Genomic DNA, 21,252 nt, shown 5'->3' with positions numbered 1-21,252 from the left:
CTCCTGCTCCTGCCCCTGCTCCCGCTCCGGCGTCACCCGGCTTGGGCCCCGAGGGCGGGCCCCGAGGCTGCGGCTGCAGAGTGAGGGCCTGCCCCGCGGCCCCCAGCCCACCGCCTCCGTCCTGCAGTCGGCCGCCGCCGCCGCCGCCGGCGTCCTAGGTACCAAACCCACCGCTCCCCCTCCTGCCCTCCTCCTCCTCCTCCCTGCCCTCCCTCTGCTCCCCTTTCCTCCCCTGCCCCCTTCCTTCCTTCCTTCCTTCCTTCCTCTGCGTCCCCTCCCTTTCTTCCTCTGCTCCGCCTCCTTCCCCTCCTTGCTCCCCCACCCACGTTTCCTCTGCTCCCCTCCCTCCCTCTGTTCCCCCTCCCTTCCTATGCTCCCCCTTCCTTCCTCTGCCCCCCTTCCTCTGCTCTTCCTCCTCCTTCTGCCCCCATCTCCCTCCCTCTGCTCCCCCTCCTTCCCCTCCCTGCTCCCCCACCCACGTTTCCTCTGTCCCCCCCCTCCCTCCTTCTGTTCCCCCCTCCCTTCCTCTGTTCCCCCTCCCTTCCTCTGTTCCCCCTCCCTTCCTCTACTCCCCTACCTTCCTCTACTCCCCTCCCTCCCTCTACTCCCCTCCCTCCCTCTGCCCCCTCCTCCCTCTGCTCTTCCTCCTCCCTCTGCCCCCATCTCCCTCCCTCTGCTCCCCTTCCTTCCCCTCCCTGCTCCCCCACCCACGTTTCCTCTGCTCCCCTCCCTCCCACTGTTCCCCCTTCCTTCCTCTGCTTCCCCTCCCTTCCTCTGCTCCTTCTCCTCCTTCTGCCCCATCTCCCTCCCTCTGCTCCCCCCTTCCCTCCCTCTCCCTGCTCCCCCACCCACGTTTCCTCTGCTTCCCTCCCTCTGTTCCCCCCCTGCTCCCCCTCCCTTCCTCTACTCAATCAATCAATTGTATTTATTATTATATGTATACTATTATTATATGTATATAATATACATATACATATAATACACATATACATAATATATATAATATACATACATATAATATACATATAATATATGTATATTATACATATATGTATATATGTATAATATACATATAATATATGTATGAATATTCTTGTATTTATAGGTACTCCCCCTACCTTCCTCTCCTCTCTCTCCTCCCTCTGCTCCTCCTTCTGCCCCTCCATCTCCCTCCTTCCCTCTGCTCCCCCCCCCGTTTCCTTTGCTCCCCCACCTTCCCCCCCCACCCCATTTCCCCTGCTCCCCCCACTTCCCTCCAGTCCTCCAGGCCTCCCATCCCTTTAGCAGTAAGTCTCCCCTCACTGCTGGCGCAGTGAGAGTCATGCCCTCTCCTCCTAGAAGGGCAGAGGCAAGGTCGGATCGCAGACCCCCTTCCCCTGCCATCCCAGCCTCACGAAGCCTGGCCTGCGAGGTTCCCTTCCCTCTCCCCCGGCCCCCGCCCCATCCTCCAATCTGCATCCATCCTGGCCCTTGGGAGGGGGTAGGTGGCTCAAGGCCTACGTGTTGCAGGGGGGTCATCCACCCTTAGGCCCTGACCCCTGAGCATTCCCTGCCGGACAGGGTGTCCCGTCCTTCGGCCCTGAGCCTTAAGCCTTTCCTGACAGAGAAGGCCCATCCTCGCCTTGGCCCTGATCCCCGAGCCTTTCCTGCCGGAGACGGACGGTCCACCCCTCGGCCCTGACCCCTTAGACTTCCCTGCTGGAAGCGGCCATCCACCTCTTGGCTAAAAGTGTTCCCTGACAGAGATGTCCAACCTGACAGAGATGAGCCTTTCCCACCCAAGCCGGGCCGTCCGTCCCTGAGCCCTGACCCCCCAGCCTTCCCCCTGCGAAACGGGCTACCTGCCTCTTGGACACCTGCCATCCGCCCCGGAAATCTGCCAGATCTTTGTTTGCCCGGGTCAGTCCCAGGACAAGTTCTGCCACAAAGTTTCTTTCTCTCATAAGGGAACTTCCCCTCTCCTTCCAAAATCCCACCTTCTTCCAGTTACGTCTGTGGCAGCAAGTCACCGCTCCTGTCCCAGAACGCGCTGGGGACCCGCCGGACACAGTGGGCAGGAGGGTGGGGACATTCAGAAGCAAAAAGCACTAATGATAATAATGATGATGATAATGGCATTTATTAAGCACTTACTATGTGCAAGGCACTGTTCTAAGCGCTGGGGAGATTACAAGGTGATCAGGTTGTCCCCTGGGGGGGGCTCAAAGTCTTAATCCCCGTTTTCCAGATGAGGGAACTGAGGCCCAGAGAAGTGAAGTGACTTGCCCAAAGTCACACAGCTGACAATTGGCGGAGCTGGGATTTGAACCCATGACCTCTGACTCCAAATCCCATGCTCTTTCCACTGACACTTTTCTGGATGGCCACCCCTCTCACCAAGTCTTGCAGGGCGCGCCCTGCCCCATCAATCAATCAATCAATCGTATTTATTGAGCGCTTACTGTGTGCAGAGCACTGTACTAAGCGCTTGGGAAGTACAAGTTGGCAACATAGAGATCACTGGCAGCACCTGCCCCATGGCAACCTAGGGAAGCAGCATGGCTTAATGGGTGGAGCACAGGCCTGAGAGTCAGAAGGACCTGGGTTCTAATCCAGCCTCCACCACGCCTGCTAGGTGACCTTGGGTGAGTCACTTCACTTCTCCGTTACCTCATCTATAAATGGGGATTAAGAGTGTGAGCCCCATGTGGGATAGAGACTGTGTCCAACCTGATTAACTTGAATCTACCCCACCGCTTAGAACAGGGCTTGGCACCTAACAAGTACCATTATTATTATTATTATTATTATTATTATTAGAGAAGCAGCGTGGCTCAGTGGAAAGAGCCTGGGCTTTGGAGTCAGAGGTCATGGGTTCAAATCCCAGCTCCGCCACTTGTCAGCTGTGTGACTTTGGGCAAGTCACTTCACTTCTCTGGGCCTCAGTGACCTCATCTGTAAAATGGGGATTAAGACTGTGAGCCCCCCGTTGGGACCACCTGATCACTCTGTAACCTCCCCAGTGCTTATAGTAAGTGTTAATAAATGCCATCATTATTATTAATATTCTGTCTTCCTCAACCAGCTCATCAGGGGGTTGGTGCCGGCCTCTGTGGGTTCCCCAAGGGACAGAAAGAAGCATCACTCATCACTTTCCTCCAAGCTGCCTGCCGGGATTGCTCCCTATGGAGAAGCAGGAAGGTCCACAGGGCACACGGATCAGGGCTGGGCTCTGGACCCTGGTGGTGGACTCTGGCTCGTGGGCCATTCATTCATTCATTCATTCAATAGTATTTATTGAGCGCTTACTGTGTGCAGAGCACTGTACTAAGCGCTTGGGAAGAACAAGTCGGCAACATATAGAGACAGTCCCTACCCTACAACGGGCTCACAGTCTAGAAGGGAGAGACAGACAACAAAACAAAACATGCAGACAGGTGTCAAAATCGTCAGAACAAATAGAATTATAGCTAGATGCACGTCATTAACAAAATTAATAGAATAGTAAATAGGGGAAGGAAAGTTAGAGATGTGGGAGGGAAGATCAATAGTTTGGCTTTAGATTTGTGAAGTCTGAGATGCCGGTGGGACAGCCAGATGGAGAGGTCGAGGAGGAGATGCGAGAATGCGGGTCAGATGAGTTAGAGAGATAGATTTGGGAGTCATCGCATAGAGGTATTAATTGAAGCCAAGGGAGTGGATTAGCACCTCAAGAGAGACATAGAGTAACTGTAGAACAGGGCTCTGCTTGGGTTCCCGGCTCTGGGCACCGTCCTCTGGTTTGACATTGTGTGTCAGGGGCCTGATGAGGCTATTGAAGGAACCCCACTGACCAACAGTGATCCAAAGGCTCTAGCCCATCGTCCTCACGCCTTCCCCCCCCCGCCCCCCTCTTTTAGACTGTGAGCCCACTGTTGGGTAGGGACTGTCTCTATATGTTGCCAATTTGTACTTCCCAAGCGCTTAGTACAGTGCTCTGCACATAGTAAGTGCTCAATAAATATGATTGATTTCCCATCTCCATGCTCACACACACAAGCCCCCCCCGCCCCCCAAATCCTCTCTGTGCACCTCCAGCCTCAGATTTCTGTGTCCTGGCCTGTGTCCTGCTCAGTCAGGCTGCGGCAACGTGCCCAGACTGGGGCCTCTCGCCCCCAAGGAGCACCTGTGAGCTCCAGGGCCTGCCCGATTTCATCATCATCATCACCATCAATCATATTTATTGAGCGCTTACTGTGTGCAGAGCACCGTACTAAGCGCTTGGGAAGTACAAATTGGCAACATCTAGAGACAGTCCCTACCCAACAGGGGGCTCACAGTCTTAAAGGGGGAGACGGAGAACAAAACCGTAGTAACGGAATAAAATAAATCGAATAAATAGAAGAGATATGTACAAGCAAAATAAATAAATAAATAAATAGAGTAATAAATATGTACCAACATCCCGTCCCCATCCTTTGTTGGACAGGGAACACCGTTTCCCACACGGAGCTGCTGGAGAAAGCCCTGGAGCTGCTGCAGGACAGGATTCGGAACGGCGACCAGCTGGCCCGCTTCCTAAGGGGGCAGCTCTACTTTGAAGAGGTTTGCCTCCCTGAGCCCCCTCGTCCCACCTTCCTTTTCCATGGAAAAGACGGCCAAGGAGAGAGCTGCCCTCCCTCATCCTGCTCCCCCAAATCCCTTCACTGAAGGGACCCATGAAGAGTGTCTCCAGAACCCCCTTTTCACACCCAAGTGGCCTTTGGGGGCAAGCAGGCTACCAGAGAGTTCGGGGCTGTGCTCACAGCAGGTCCTTAACAGGTGTTTGTGATCAATCAATCAATCAGTCGTATTTATTGAGCGCTTACTGTGTGCAGAGCACTGGACTAAGCGCTTGGGAAGTACACGTTGGCAACGTCTAGAGACGGTCCCTACCCAACAGTCTAAAAAGGGGAGATGGTATAGAGACAGTCCCTACCCAACAGCGGGCTCACAGTCTAAAAGGGGGAGACGGAGAACAAAACCAAACATACTAACACAATAAAATAGAATAGATATGTACAAGTAAAATAAATAGAGTGATAAATATGTGCAAACATATATACATATATACAGGTGCTGTGGGGAAGGGAAGGAGGTAAGATGGGGGGATGGAGAAGGGGAACTGATCGGTTGATCAGTTGGTGGATTGAATGATCATCATCATCAGCAATCGTATTTATTGAGCGCTTACTGCGTGCAGAGCACTGGACTAAGCGCTTGGGAAGTCCAAGTTGGCAACATCTAGAGACGGTCCCTACCCAACAGTGGGCTCACAGTCTAAAAGGGGGAGACGGAGAACAAAACCAAACATACTAACACAATAAAATAAATAGAATAGATATGTACAAGTAAAATAAATAGAGTAATAAATATGTGCAAACATATATACATATATACAGGTGCTGTGGGGAAGGGAAGGAGGTAAGATGGGGGGGGATGGAGAAGGGGAACTGATCGGTTGATCAGTTGGTGGATTGAATGATTGATTATAGGGAGTCTCTCACAGGGAAGGCCCCCAACCCCACATGGGTTGTGCCAGTGAACGGTTGTCATTTCTTTACTCTCCTTTTTCTAATTTTCCACACCCCTAATTTCCAGCTTCCCCTCAGTTTCGGTAGGTTGGAGGAGCCTGATTTATCTCTGGCCTGGGGGGTGGTCCGGGCTGATAGAAGGTGCAGCCTAGGGACCCAGTGAGTTTCTATATATTGCGTAGATTTCGGGGGGTGGAAACCCTTTTCTATCCCCTTCCAGTCAATCAGTATGGTATTTATTGAGCGCTGTGTGCAGAGCACTGTACTAAGCACTTGGGAGAGTGCAATAGAGTTGGTAGATGTGATCCCTGCCCACAAGGAGCTTACAGTCCAGAGGGGGAAGGCAGACGTCGAAATCAATTGCAAATAGGGGAAATGGGAAAGTAGAACAGTGTATTGCATATAGGAAGCGCTTAACAAATACCATAATAATAATAATGACATTTGTTACGCTCTTACTACTACTACTAATAATAATAATGATGGCATTTATTAAGCGCTTACTATGTGCAAAGCACTGTTCTAAGCGCTGGGGAGGTTACAAGGTGATCAGGTTCTCCCACAGGGGCTCCCAGTCTTAATCCCAATTTTACAGATGAGGTAACTGAGGCCCAGAGAAGTGAAGTGACTTGCCCAAAGTCACACAGCTGACAATTGGCAGAGCCGGGATTTGAACCCATGAACTCTGACTCCAAAGCCCGGGCTCTTTCCACTGAGCCACGCTGCTTCTCATGTGCAAAGCACTGTTCTAAGCGCTGGGGGGGATACAAGGTGATCAGGTTGTCCCGTGTGGGGCTCACAGTCATCATCCCCACTTTACAGATGAGGTAACTGAGGCTCCGAGAAGTTAAGTGACTTGCCCAAGGTCGCACAGCAGACATGTGGCAGAACCGGGATTCGAACCCATGACCTCTGACTCCAAAGCCCGGGCTTTTTCCACTGAGCCACGCTGCTTCTCATATTATATTATTATAAGGATGTAAGCGATGAGGGGCTGGGGGAAATATTGAGTATTTAAGTAGTATAGATCCAAATGCCTAGGCAATATGTTGGAGAAGCAGCGTGGCTCAGTGGAAAGACCCCAGGCTTTGGAGTCAGAGGTCATGGGTTCCAATCCCGGCTCCGCCAACTGTCAGCTGTGTGACTTTGGGCAAGTCACTTAACTTCTCTGTGCCTCAGTTACCTCATCTGTAAAATGGGGATTAAGACTGTGACCACCCCGTGGGAGAACCTGATCACCTTGTAACCTCCCCAGCGCGCTTAGAACAGTGCTTTGCACATAGTAAGTGCTAAACAAAAACCATCATTGTTATTATCATCAATCGTATTTATTGAGCGCTTACTGTGTGCAGAGCACTGTACTAAGCGCTTGGGAAGTACAAGTTGGCAACATATAGAGACGGTCCCTACCCAACAGTGGGCTCACAGTCTAAAATGGGGAGACAGAGAGCAAAACCAAACATACCAAGAAAATAAAATAAATAGAATAGATATGCACAAGCAAAATAAATAAATAAATAAATAGAGAAATATGTACAAACATATATAATATAATATTATGTATAATTATATAATAATATTATATTATATATGTTTGTACATATTTCTCTATTTATTTATTATGTATAATTATAATATGTATAATATTATATAATAATATTATATATATTATATATTATATTTTATATATGGTATTATTATTAATATAGAAGGAAGGCAAGTGGGAAAATGAGGAAACGTGATTTTAGGGGTGTTTTGAAAGTGGGAAAAGAGGTGGTCTGTTGGATATGAAGGGGGTGGGACTTCCATGTCAAAGGGAGGACAAGGGCAAGATAGATGAGATTGAGATACAGTGAGTAGGTTGGCTTTAGAGTATTACCATTATCATTATTATATGTGTTAAGTAATAATAATAATGGCATTTTATTAAGCGCTTATTATGTGCTTAAGCGCTGTTCTAAGCTCTGGGAAGTATGTACAATGCGTTAAATGCTGTTTTAAATGCTGGGGTAGATACAAGTTAGTCAAGTTAGACACAGTCCCTGTACCACATAGGCTCACTAGTAAATCAATTAGTCAATTAGATTTGTTTTGGACGTGTTGGTTAAGTTTGAGGGGTCAGTGGGACATCTAAGTATATTGAAGCAGGAGGAAATGAGAGATTGCACAGAGGGAGAGAGGTGAGGGCTGGAGAGAGAGATTTGGGAATCATTCACCCGGAGATAATAGTTGAAGTCATGGGAGCCAGTGAGTTCTCCAAGGGAGTGGGTGTCGATGGAGGATGGAAGGGGACCCAGAACTGAGCCTTGAAGGACTCCCACAGTTAGAGCATGGGAGGCTTTAAGGATTTAAGGCCCTGCTGAGAGCTCACCTCCTCCAGGAGGCCTTCCCAGACTGAGCCCCTTCCTTCCTCTCCCCCTCGTCCCCCTCTCCATCCCCCCATCTTACCTCCTTCCCTTCCCCACAGCACCTGTATATATGTATGTATGGTTGTACATATTTATTACTCTATTTATTTATTTATTTTACTTGTACATTTCTATCCTATTTATTTTATTTTGTTGGTATGTTTGGTTCTGTTCTCTGTCTCCCCCTTTTAGACTGTGAGCCCACTGTTGGGTAGGGACTGTCTCTATGTGTTGCCAATTTGTACTTCCCAAGCGCTTAGTACAGTGCTCTGCACATAGTAAGCGCTCAATAAATACGATTGATTGATTGATTGAGGCAGAGGATGGGCCCACAAAAGAGACTGAGAAGAAGCAGCCACAGAGATGGGAAGAGAACCAGGAGAGGACAGTGTCAGGAAAGCCAAGGTTGGTTAGCGAACGCCCTCCTCAAATACCCTGGGAAGTAGTTTTTCCGATCTGTTTTGCACTGCTCGGCTCGGCCTCCCCTGCTCACCCTACAATCAATCAATCAATCGTATTTATTGAACGCTACACCTCTCTTGGCAAGGGCCAGCCCGCTTCCCCGCGTGGCTCGGTGGAAAGAGCCCGGGCTTTGGAGGCAGAGGTCATGGGTTCAAATCCCGGCTCCGTCACTTGTCAGCTGTGTGACTTTGGGCCTCAGTTCCCTCGTCTGGAAAATGGGGATTAAGACTGTGAGCCCCCCCGTGGGACGACTCGATCGCCTTGTAACCTCCCCAGCCCTTAGAACAGTGCTTTGCACATAGTGAGCGCTTCATAAATGCCATTATTATCAATCAATCGTACTTATTGAGCGCTTACTGTGTGCAGAGCACTGGACTAAGCGCTTGGGAAGTACAAGTTGGCAACATCTAGAGACGGTCCCTACCCAACAGCGGGCTCACAGTCTAGAAAGTTACTATTATTAATATTAATGTTATGTTAATTAGCAGTAATATAATTAATATATTATTAATATCATTAATTATATTATCATAATATAATAATACTATACAATAATATTATTATATAATAAAATAATAATATAACATTATATTAACATTATTATAGAATATTACATGTTAATATCATCATATAATAAAATAATGTAATATTATATTAATATAATTATAGAATATTACATAATATTATTATATAATAAAATAATAATATGATATTATATTAATGTTATTATATAATAATATGATGATATTAATATTATTCCCCTTGACCACAGCTTTCTAACTCACCCTGCCTTCACACCTAAAGTGGTTTGGGCGAGAGCAGGGAATGGGGCAGCCCCTTAGTGGTCTGAGAGGGTCTCCGCTCCTCCTGAAGGACCCACCATCATCATCAATCGTATTTATTGAGCGCTTACTGTGTGCAGAGCACTGGACAAAGTGCTTGGGAAGTACAAGCTGGCAACATATAGAGACGGTCCCTACCCAACAGTGGGCTCACAGGCTAGAAAGTTACAAGCTGGCAACATATAGAGACGGTCCCTACCCAACAGTGGGCTCACAGTCTAGAAAGTTACTATTATTAATATTAATATTATATTAATTAATAGTAATATAATTAACATATCATTAATATAATTAATTACACCATTACAACATAACAACATTATATTAATATTATCACGCAATAAAACAATTATATTATATTATATTATATTAATATTATATCATATTACATATTAATATCACTATATAATAAGATGATAATATAATATTATATTAATATTATTATATAATAATATAAGATTATTAATATTGATATTATTCCCCTTGACCACAGCTTTCTAACTCACCCTGCCTTCGCACCTAAAGTGGTTTGGGCGAGAGCGGGGTATGGGACAGCCCCTTACTGGTCTGAGAGGGTCTCCGCTCCTCCTGAAGGACCCACCATCATCATCAATCGTATTTATTGAGCGCTTACTGTGTGCAGAGCACTGGACTAAGCGCTTGGGAAGTACAAGCTGGCAACATATAGAGACGGTCCCTACCCAACAGTGGGCTCACAGTCTAGAAAGTTACTATTATTAATATGAATGTCATATTAATTAATAGTAATATAATTACTATATTATCAATATAATTAATCACATTATCACATCATAACAATATCATATTAACATCATCATATAATAAAATAATAATATAACATATTAATATTACATATTAATATCATTATATAATAAAATGATAATATATTATATCAATATCATTATATAATGTTGCATATTAATATTATCATATAATAAAATGAAAATATAATATATCAATATCATTATATAATATTGCATATTAATATTCTTATATAATAAAGTGATAATGTGATATATTAATATTATTATATAATGATATAATAATATAATATTATTAATATTATTCCCCTTGACCACAGCTTTCTAACTCACCCTGCCTTCGCACCTAAAGTGGTTTGGGCGAGAGCAGGGTATGGGGCAGCCCCTTACTGGTCTGAGAGGGTCTCCGCTCCTCCTGAAGGACCCACCCTCATCATCAATCGTATCTATTGAGCGCTTACTATGTGCAGAGCACTGGACTAAGCGCTCGGCTAAGCCCACCACAAAACTAATGGCTCCCGACATGTCCTGATCGCAAGTTTTACAGACTGGGTACAGTTAGCCTAGATTTGGGAGACCACGGACCCTACGGGGAGGTGGCCAGCCAGCGGACTGGGCCCATCAACAGGCAGGTGGGCCACAGAGGCAGGGCGGTGGGGACTCTTTCAGGGTTGGTACGAAGAGGCCCTGGAGCAGTTTGAAGAAATCAAGGAGAAGGACCATCAGGCCATCTACCAGCTGGGCGTCATGTACTACGACGGCCTGGGGACACAGCCAGACACTGTAAGTCACCCTCCGGCCACCCGCCTTTGAACACTCATTTTGGAGGGGCTGAGGGGGAGGAGTAACCGGATTTTGGCTTCCAAAGGGAGCAGTTGGGCACAGTGGAAAGCCTGGGAGCCAGGAGGACCTGGGTTCTAATTCCGGCTCTGTCGCTTGTCCGCCGGGTGACCCCGGGTCAGCCGCTTAGTATTTGTTAGGCGCCTACGAGGTATCACACACTATTCTAAGTGCTGGGCTAGATATGTCAGTTGGGTTGGACACAGTCGCTATCATCATCATCAATCGTATTTATTGAGCGCTGACTGTGTGCAGAGCACTGGACTAAGCGCTTGGGAAGTACAAATTGGCAACGAATAGAGGCAGTTCCTACCCAACAGTGGGCTCACAGTCTAAAAGGGGGAGACAAAACCAAACATACTAACATACTAACGTACATACTATCATCATCATCATCAATCGTATTTATTGAGCGCTGACTGTGTGCAGAGCACTGGACTAAGCGATTGGGAAGTACAAATTGGCAACGTATAGAGGCAGTTCCTACCCAACAGTGGGCTCACAGTCTAAAAGGGGGAGACAAAACCAAACATACTAACATACTAACGTACATACTATCATCATCATCATCAATCGTATTTATTGAGCGCTTACTGTGTGCAGAGCACTGGACTAAGCGCTTGGGAAGTACAAATTGGCAACATATAGAGACAGTCCCTACCCAACAGTGGGTTCACAGTCTAAAAGTCGCAATCCCACATGGGGTGCACAGTCTTGATACCTCTATATATGTCTGTACATATTTATCACTCTATTTATTTATTTATTTATTTTACTTGTACATATCTATTCTATTTATTTTATTTTGTTAGTATGTTTGGTTTTGTTCTCTGTCTCCCCCTTTTAGACTGTGAGCCCACCGTTGGGTAGGGACCGTCTCTATCTGTTGCCAACTTGGACTTCCCAAGCGCTTAGTCCAGTGCTCTGCACACAGTAAGCGCTCAATAAATACGATTGATTGATTGATACATAATTGGACATAGTCGCTATCCCACATGGGGTGCGCAGTCTTGATACATAAGAGGGAGAACACTTGCTTCTCAGTGCCTCAGTCACCTCGTCTTTAAAGTGGGAATGAAGATTGTGAGCCTCACGTGGGACAACCTGAAAACCCTGTGTCAACCCCAGCGCTTAGTACAGTGCCTGTACGTGCTTAACAAATAGGATTTAAAAAAAAGGCCTCGGGCATGGTCCCAGGAAAAAGAAAATCTAATAAAGAAGTCAGGATCTCCTGTGGGTCCCTAGGCACTTGGAGTGGCTGTGGGCTGGGTGCCACTTCCAAGTGGAAAAAGTGTATGTATATATATATATATACACACATATATATATATATATATATATATATCATCATCATCAATCGTATTTATTGAGCGCTTACTGTGTGCAGAGCACTGTACTAAGCGCTTGGGAAGTACAAATTGGCAACATATAGAGACAGTCCCCACCCAACACGCATACACACAAACATACAGATCATTGGAGAAGTGGAGTTCTATTTATTTATTTTATTTTGTTAGTCTGTTTGGTTTCGTTCTCTGTCTCCCCCTTTTAGACTGTGAGCCCACTCTTGGGTAGGGACCGTCTCTAGATGTTGCCAATTTGGACTTCCCGAGCGCTTAGTACGGTGCTCTGCACCTAGGAAGCGCTCAATAAATACGATTGATGATGATGATGATGATGAGGTGAGGCCTCCAGGCTGTTGTGTGCGGAGGGGGGATTCGGTGGGGACTGCTGTAGGGGCCAGGGGTGGACTGGCATCCCTTCTCTCAGCCCAAACTTGGGACGGCTCCGTCCGGGTCCGGAGTGTTGTTATCCCACCAGGGCGGGAGAGTGGACAAGTGGGGGCTCCGCCTGTGTCTCTCGAGGTCAGACTTTGGGGGGTCCTGATCAGCCTAACGCTGGAGTGTTTCTGGCCCGGTGACAGAAGAAAGGGGTGGCGTTCATGAAGCAGATCGTGACCTCCCGCTGCCCCAAAGCCGGGCACCTCCGCTTCGCCGCCGCCTACAACCTGGGCCGCGCTCACTACGAAGGCCAGGGCGCGCCGCGCTCGGACACTGAGGCGGAGAGGTGAGGGGCCGGGCCGGGCCAAGGCCGGGGTTGCCATGACCATGGCCTTCCTCTCACCCTCCCTGCTATCCCGGCTCCCTCAGGCTCTGGCTTTTTGCCGCCGACAACGGGAACCCCAAAGCCAGCGTGAAGGCCCAGAGCATCCTAGGGGTTTACTACTCCACCAAGGAGCCGAAGGAGCTGGGAAAGGTAGGGAGTAGGGGTCGTCTGGCCCATGAGGGCAGATACTGGGGCTGGAGGAAGCAGGCAGAAGAAGAATCCTTTATTCAATAATCCAATCTTTTAGACCGTGAGCCCACTGTTGGGTAGGGACTGTCTCTATATGTTGCCAATTTGTACTTCCCAAGCGCTTAGTCCAGTGCTCTGCACATTGTAAGTGCTCAATAAATACGATTGATGATGATAATCCTCAGTGCCGTAAAGCCCAAAGTGACTTTGCCCAAAGTCACACAGCTGAAGCGCTTCCTAGGTGCAGAGCACTGTTCGAAGCACTGGGGAGGTTACAATCATAATAGTGATGATCATAATGATGATATTTGTTAAGCGCTTACTATGTGCAAATCAATCAGTAGTATTTATTGAGCGCTTACTGTGGGTGGAGCACTGTACTAAGTGCCCTTTCTTCCTGGGGAGTGGTGGCATGTGCCAACTGGCTACGGTGACTTCTTCCATTTTAATTTGCTTAGATGTTGGGAAGCCACAGAGGTACGGGGAACTTGTGCCACAGCTAGTCAACAGTGCTGGTCGCCTGAGAGTTTCGTGGGAAGCCTGTTGTTGGGTGGGGGCCGCCTCTCCCTGTTGCTGAATTGTACTTTCCAAGCGCTTAGTACAGTGCTCTGCGCACAGTAAGCGCTCAGTAAATACGATTGAATGAATGAAGAACTCCCAGTTGGAAGATAATAATAATAATGGTATTCGTTAAGCGCTTACTATGTGCAAAGCACTGCTCTAAGCGCGGGGGGGATACCAGGTGATCAGGTTGTCCCACGGGGGGCTCACAGTCTTAATCCCCATTTTACAGATGAGGTAACTGAGGCACGGAGAAGTTAAGGGACTTTGCCCAAAGTCACACAGCTGAGGCGCTTACTAGGTGCAAAGCACTGTTCGAAGCACTGGGGAGGTTACAATAATAATAGTATCATCATCATCATCAATCGTATTTATTGAGCGCTTACTATGTGCAGAGCGCTGTACTAAGCGCTTGGGAAGTACAACTTGGCAACACATAGAGACAGTCCCTACCCAACAGTGGGCTCACAGTCTAAAAGGGGGAGACAGAGAACAAAACCAAACATACCAATAAAATAAAATGAATAGTAATGATCATAATGATGATATTTGTTAAGCGCTTACTATGTGCAAATCAGTCAATAGTATTTATTGAGCGCTTACTGTGTGCAGAGCACTGTACTAAGCGCTTGGAAAGTACAAGATGCCAGGATGGTCTGTGCTGGCTCGCTCTCTCCTCTCTTTTTCCTCTCTCCTCTCTCTCTCTCTCTTTTTCTCTCTCCTCTCTCTCCCTCCTTCCCCTTAGAGAAGCAGCATGAAGTAGTGGAAACAGTACTTTTAGACCGTGAGCCCGCTGTTGGGTAGGGACTGTCTCTATATGTTGCCAATTTGTACTTCCCAATCAATCAATCAATCAATCGTATTTATTGAGCGCCTACTGTGTGCAGAGCACTGTACTAAGCGCTTGGGATGTACAAGCTGGCAACATCTAGAGACAGTCCCTACCCAACAGCGGGCTCACAGTCTAGAAGGGGGAGACAGAGTACAAAACCAAACATACTAACAAAATAAAATGAATAGAATAGATAGGTACAAGTAAAATAGAGTAGTAAATATGTACAAGCGCTTAGTACAGTGCTCTGCACATAGTAAGCGCTCAATAAATACGATTGATGATGATGATGGAAAGAGTACAGGCCGGGACATCAGAGGACTGGGTTCTAAACCCGCTTCCTCCACTTGTCTGCTTCTGGGCAAGTAACTTCGATTCTGTGCCTGAGTTTCCTCATCTGTAAAATGGGGATTAAATTCTACTCACTCCTTGATTGTGAGCCCCATATGGGGTAGGGACTGCGTCCAACCGGGTTAACTTGTATCTATCCGAGGGTTTAGTACAGTGCTGGGCACAAAGTAAGCGTTTAACAAGTACCATCATCAATCAATCAATCATATTTATTGAGCGCTTACTGTGTGCAGAGCACTGTACTAAGCGCTTGGGATGTACAAGCTGGCAACATCTAGAGACAGTCCCTACCCAACAGCGGGCTCACAGTCTAGAAGGGGGAGACAGAGTACAAAACCAAACATACTAACAAAATAAAATGAATAGAATAGATAGGTACAAGTAAAATAAATAGCGTAATAAATATGTACAAGCGCTTAGTACAGTGCTCTGCACATAGTAAGCGCTCAATAAATACGACTGATGATGATGATGGAAAGAGTACAGGCCGGGACATCAGAGGACTGGGTTCTAAACCCGCTTCCTCCACTTGTCTGATTCTGGGCAAGTAACTTCACTTCTGTGCCTGAGTTTCCTCATCTGTAAAATGGGGATTAAATTCTACTCACTCCTTGATTGTGAGCCCCATATGGGGTAGGGACTGTGTCCAACCGGGTTAACTTGTATCTATCCGAGGGTTTAGTACAGTGCTGGGCACAAAGTAAGCGTTTAACAAGTACCATCATCATCATTAGAGAAGCAGCGTGGCTCGGTGGAAAGAGCCCGGGCTTTGGAGTCAGAGGTCATGGGTTCAAATCCCGGCTCCGCCACTTGTCAGCTGGGTGACTCTGGGCAAGTCACTTCACTTCTCTGGGCCTCAGTTCCCTCATCTGGAAAATGGGGATTAAGACTGTGAGCCCCCCGTGGGACCACCTCATCACCTTGTAAACTCCCCAGCGCTTAGAACAGTGCTTTGCACGTAGTAAGCGCTTAATAAATGCCATCATTATTATTATTATTAAGGGGGAGTAGGGGAGGGTGCAGCTGGAGAAGAGGAGAGCGCAGAAGCTGGGGATGGAGAATGTGGGGGACAGGGGTGAGTGGCTAGCAGAGGCGCAGTCCCTTATCCAGTGCTTAGAACAGTGCTTTGCACATAGTAAGCGCTTAATAAATGCCATCATCACGCCATCATTATTATTATCATTATCAGAGAAGCAGCATGGCTCAGTGGAAAAGAGCATGGGCTTTGGAGTCAGACGTCATGGGTTCAAATCCCGGCTCTGCCAACTGTCAGCTGTGTGACTTTGGGCAAGTCGCTTAACTGCTCTGTGCCTCAGTTCCCTCATCTGTAAAATGGGGATGAAGACTGTGAGCCCCCCTGGTGGGACAACCTGATCACCTTGTAATCTTCCCAGCGCTTAGAACAGTGCTTTGCACATAGTAAGCGCTTAATAAATGCCATCATTATTATCATCATCATCATCATCATCATCATCGATCGTATTTATTGAGCGCTTACTATGTGCAGAGCACTGTACTAAGCGCTTGGGAAGTACAAATTGGCAACATCTAGAGACAGTCCCTACCCAACAGCGGGCTCACAGTCTAAAAGGGGGAGACAGAGAACGAAACCAAACATACTAACAAAATAAAATAAATAGAATAGATAGGTACAAGTAAAATAAATAAATAAATAGAGTAATAAATCTGTACAAACATCTATACAGGTGCTGTGGGGAAGGGAAGGAGGTAAGATGTGGGGGGATGGAGAGGGGGACGAGGGGGAGAGGAAGGAAGGGGCTCAGTCTGGGAAGCCTCCTGGAATAATAATAATAATTATTATTATATAATATAATTATATAATATATAATATATACTAATAATATCATATATAATATATATGATATAATATATAATATAATATAATATATAATATTATATAACTAGTTACGCTAACTATTACAGATGAGGTAACTGAGGCACAGAGAAGGTAAGGGACTTTGCCCAAAGTCACACACCTGAAGCGCTTACTAGGTGCAAAGCACTGTTCGAAGCACTGGGGAGGTTACAATAATAATAGTAATGATCATAATGATGATATTTGTTAAGCGCTTACTATGTGCAAATCAATCACATAACTATAATATAATATAACCATATAATATATATTATATATTATATATATTATATGTTAATGTTATATATTATATAATATATCATATATTACATATAATACTATATATTATTATATGTAATATATAATATATTATATTATATATTATTATACATTATAATACACAATACATTAATATATTATATATAATATATATAATATATTATTTTATATATTATTATATATTATAATATATAATATATTGATATATTATATATTATTATATATGATGATATATTATATATATTATATATAATAGTTAGCATAGCTAGTTATATAATATAATAATTACATAATATTTAAATTATATAATTTATATTATTTATATTATATAAATAATAATAAATAATTATAATAATTATATATAATTATATTATGATTATTATTATAATTATATAGTATATAATAATAATTATTATCATTAGGCCTCAGCTCCGCTGGCGAGGCCGGGGCGGGACAAAGCACCCCGTGTCTGTCCGTCCTCAGGCCTTTTTCTGGCACTCGGAAGCCTGCGGCAACGGCAGCCTGGAGTCCCAGGGGGCACTGGGGGTCATGTACCTCTACGGCCAGGCCGTGACAAGGGACGCCGAGGCCGCCCTGGAGTGTCTACACCAAGCCGCCCAACGGGGCAACGTCTACGCCCAGGCCCACCTGGTGGAATACTACTACCGGAACAAGCTCTACACCAAAGCGGCCTCGTTTTCCAAAAGGTGAGCGGACCGCGTCTCACCAAGCGCATGGGAGGTGGGCCGATTCGGGGCCCATTCGAGGTTGCCCCGCTGCAGGGGGATGGCGGGGGTGAACACCAGAGTCCGGGAACGGGGAGGGGATGGGACGGTGGGGTGGGGGCCAAGAGGAGAAGCAGCGTGGCTCGGTGGAAAATCAATCAATCAATCAATCATATTTATTGAGCGCTTACTATGTGCAGAGCACTGTACTAAGCGCTTGGGAAGTACAAATTGGCAACGTACAGAGACAGTCCCTACCCAACATTGGGCTCACAGTCTAAAAGAGCCCGGGCTTTGGAGTCAGAGGTCATGGGCTCAAATCCCGGCTCCGCCGCTTGTCAGCTGTGTGACTTTGGGCAGGTCACTTCACTTCTCTGGGCCTCAGTTCCCTCATCTGGAAAATGGGGACGAAGACTGTGAGCCCCACGTGGGACAACCTCGTGACCTTGTATCCCCCCAGCGCTTAGAACAGTGCTTTACACATAATAAGCGCTTAATAAATGCCATCATTATCATAACCTCAGAGCCCCACATGCTCTCCTGACCCATTCCTCCCTCCACCCCGTTGGGGCAGGGGCGACCAGACCGCCATGCCAGACCTGGGTCCATTGGTGTCCTTTATATTCATTCATTCAGTTGTATTTATTGAGTGCTCACTGTGCGCAGAGCACTGTACTTAGCGCCTGGGAGAGTACAATAGAGAAGCAGCGTGGCTCAGTGGAAAGAGCCCGGGCTTTGGAGTCAAGAGGTCATGCGTTCAAACCCCGGCTCTGCCAATTAGTTGTGTGACTTTGGGCAAGTCACTTCACTTCTCTGGGCCTCAGTTACCTCATCTGGAAAACGGGGATGAAGACTGTGAGCCCCCCTCGGGACAACCTGATCTAACCTTGTAACCTCCCCAGCGTTTAGAACAGTGCATTGCACATAGTAAGTGCTTAATATATGCCATCATTGTTACTAGGGAAGCAACAAGCAGGGAACAAGCAGGGAGCAGGGAACAAGTAGGGAAGCAGCATGGCTCAGCGGAAAGAGCCCGGGCTTTGAAGTCAGAGGTCATCGGTTCAAATCCCGGCTCTGCCACTTGTCAGCTGTGTGACTTTGGGCAAGTCACTTCACTTCTCTGGGCCTCAGTTACCTCATCTGGAAAATGGGGATTAAGACTGTGAGCCCCCCGTGGGACAACCTGATCACCTTGTAAACTCCTCAGCGCTTAGAACAGTGCTTTGCACATAGTAAGTAAGCGCTTAATAAATGCCATTATTATTATTATTATTATTATTACTATTATTACAATATAACACCAGCCTTTATAAAGCCAGTTGCCCTGGCTGGTCCTCCAGCTACAGTTGGCTCGGGCCGGACCCCGCCACCACACCTCTGCGGGTCCCGGGGGCTGCGCGTCCGCGCCCCGGTTGTCTGTCGTCTGGGTGCCGGTGAATGGGAGTCGCTCTGGGTGGGACGGGCGGTGTTTCGAGCTGCCCCCGGCCCCCTTTCAGTGCCTCAGTGTTTTTTCCAGAGGTCACCCCAGGCCCGACCCCCAGCACCCCCGTCAAGTGATGGACCACATCCAGGCCACCGGGCACACGTGCCCGTGATTCAGGCCTACGCGGTGCCGCCTTCTCAGCGGCTCGGGCCGAGGCCGGGCAAGGGCGGGACAGAGCCTGGCTCCTGACCGGGCCCCGTCCCGCAGGGTGGCGGATTACAGCAACATCCCCCGGATCGCGGCGCTCACGGACTGCCTCCCCACCTACATCGCCAAGGGCATGGCCATCGCCGCCTTCTACCACGCCCGCTGCCTGCACCTCGGCCTGGGGCTCAACAAAGATGAGGTCGCCGCTCGACGCTACTACTCCAGGGTGAGCCCCGCTCCCCACGAGGCTAGTGGTGATCCGCCGCCCCCGAACGAGGGCCGAGAAGCGGCCACTTGGGAACCCCCTCGGGTACGGGGAGTGGGCTGGTCCCCTGACCCCGGCTTTCCGAGGGGAACCGTTCAGTCCAGCGCCCGGCCTCGGATGCCGTGCCCCAGATGCCCCCCGGCTCCGCTGGAGCTGGATATGGCAGGTTCAGAACAACAGTGCCAGGAAACACACCTCTGTGGGACCCCCAGCTCCTCGGGGAGTAGCTGGGGACTTCCTTCCAGCTCTCTGGTCCCCTCGGTAGGGACTGTCTCTATATGTTGCCAATTTGTACTTCCCAAGCGCTTAGTACAGTGCTCTGCACACAGTAAGCGCTCAATAAATACGACTGATGATGATGATGATGGCTGTCCACTGCTGCAGGCCGGCCGGGAGGTCCCTGGTCTCTGCCAAGTCTTCGCAGAACAGGATTGGGGGTCCTCCTGACCTCGCTCTGGCCCCTGCCTAGGCCTGGACAGAGCCCAGAGATGGTCCCAAGTCCCGAAAAAGAGAGCTGAGGTTTAACCCCCGGCGTGGGGGAGGTCTGAGCCCCCTTCCTCTCCCGCCCTCGCCTCTGCTCAGGGCCAGCGGTCCAGAAGCAGGGCCCCTGTCCCCTCCTTCAGGGGTCGGACCCAGCAGCTGGCCTTCTCTGCTCCCTCCTAGGCCTGCGAGCTGGACCCCGCCACGGCCGCCGAGCTTCACGCAGAGGTGATAGAGCAGAGAATTTAGAGTGAAATAAAGGGCCGCCAAGTTCCGCAGCTCCTTCCTGCAACAACGCAAGCCCTACCCTCGTTCCTGGAAACTGACAACTTGCCGCCATCTGACGCCATCCTCAATCTCTTCAGACCTCTGGAGGGAGAATACTCCCTCAGCCTCCTCGTCTCGGGGGCCGCACACGAGGGAACGAGCAGGGAGGAAGCAATGCCTCTGGGATTCAAATTGATGGTCCTGTCTCCGCAGCCAGGCCATCTTCCTCCATCCCAAACCGCCAACCTGCCGGAAACGGGCCCCCAGGTCGCCGGCTCTCGATCCCCGGAGCCGCCCGGGGCTGCTCAGGCCGACGAAGAGCAACGCGTGGCGTTCGGGCTGGGCCCGGTGCCCGCGCTATGGCCGAGTCCAGGCGGTCACCGTTACTGCCGCCGCGGCCCATCACCCCCTTAGGGCTCGGCTCCCAGCGCTTCTGGCATCTCTCCTCAGCCACGGTCACAGGGAGGGCTGTTCGCCGTTACCTCGGATCCCACTGGCTAAAACTAAGAACCGCCGTGATCAGTCCCTGGGGTAGCCACTACTATGGGTTGGGGGGTAAGAAAGGGAGAGAGGACAACTGGAGGAGTCGGGTGAGGGGATGAGGGGGATCACAGCAACTGCACCCTGCGCGTGATCACGGGCTCGGGTTCTAATCCCGGCTCCGCCGCTTGTCTGCTGTGTGACTTCGGGCAAGTCACTTCACTTCTCTGGGCCTCGGTTTCCTCATCTGTAAAATGGGGATTAAGACTGTGAGCCCCGTGTGGGACAACCTGATTACCTTGTATCCCCCCACAGCGTTTAGAACAGTGCTTGGCAAATACAAACT

The 21,252-nt window shown here is 48.2% G+C and overlaps 1 protein-coding gene across 3 annotated transcripts; it reads left to right on the top strand.

Annotated features, from left to right (window-relative positions):
• The first annotated feature begins 131 nt into the window (after window positions 1–131).
• On the top strand, window positions 132–21,067 carry LOC119935754 (LRP2 binding protein). Of its 3 annotated transcripts, none has more exons than XM_038755235.1 (8): window positions 132–158; window positions 4,448–4,563; window positions 10,695–10,808; window positions 12,793–12,932; window positions 13,016–13,121; window positions 17,543–17,766; window positions 19,475–19,640; window positions 20,343–21,067. In XM_038755235.1, the coding sequence occupies exons 3-8, from the start codon at window positions 10,773–10,775 to the stop codon at window positions 20,406–20,408; spliced, it is 738 nt and encodes a 245-aa protein (XP_038611163.1). In that variant the 5' UTR covers window positions 132–158; window positions 4,448–4,563; window positions 10,695–10,772; the 3' UTR covers window positions 20,409–21,067. The 3 variants fall into 3 exon arrangements, with proteins under 3 accessions (XP_038611163.1, XP_038611162.1, XP_038611161.1); XM_038755234.1 differs by having other exon boundaries at window positions 12,790–12,932; XM_038755233.1 differs by lacking the exons at window positions 132–158; window positions 4,448–4,563 and having other exon boundaries at window positions 10,699–10,808; window positions 12,790–12,932; window positions 17,627–17,766.
• The last annotated feature ends 185 nt before the right edge of the window (window positions 21,068–21,252 follow it).

This window comes from Tachyglossus aculeatus, chromosome 12 (assembly GCF_015852505.1).
Source record: "Tachyglossus aculeatus isolate mTacAcu1 chromosome 12, mTacAcu1.pri, whole genome shotgun sequence".
NCBI lineage: Eukaryota > Metazoa > Chordata > Mammalia > Monotremata > Tachyglossidae > Tachyglossus > Tachyglossus aculeatus.
This window is presented reverse-complemented; position numbering and strand designations above follow the sequence as displayed.

Excerpts from the sequence above, each read along its gene's own strand:
- LOC119935754 (XM_038755234.1), top strand. The coding sequence starts at position 10,773 with ATGTACTACGACGGCCTGGGGACACAGCCAGACACT. Across the intron at positions 12,933-13,015 it reads TCGGACACTGAGGCGGAGAG|GCTCTGGCTTTTTGCCGCCG; the intron begins GTGAGGGGCCGG and ends CGGCTCCCTCAG. Across the intron at positions 17,767-19,474 it reads GCGGCCTCGTTTTCCAAAAG|GGTGGCGGATTACAGCAACA; the intron begins GTGAGCGGACCG and ends CCCGTCCCGCAG.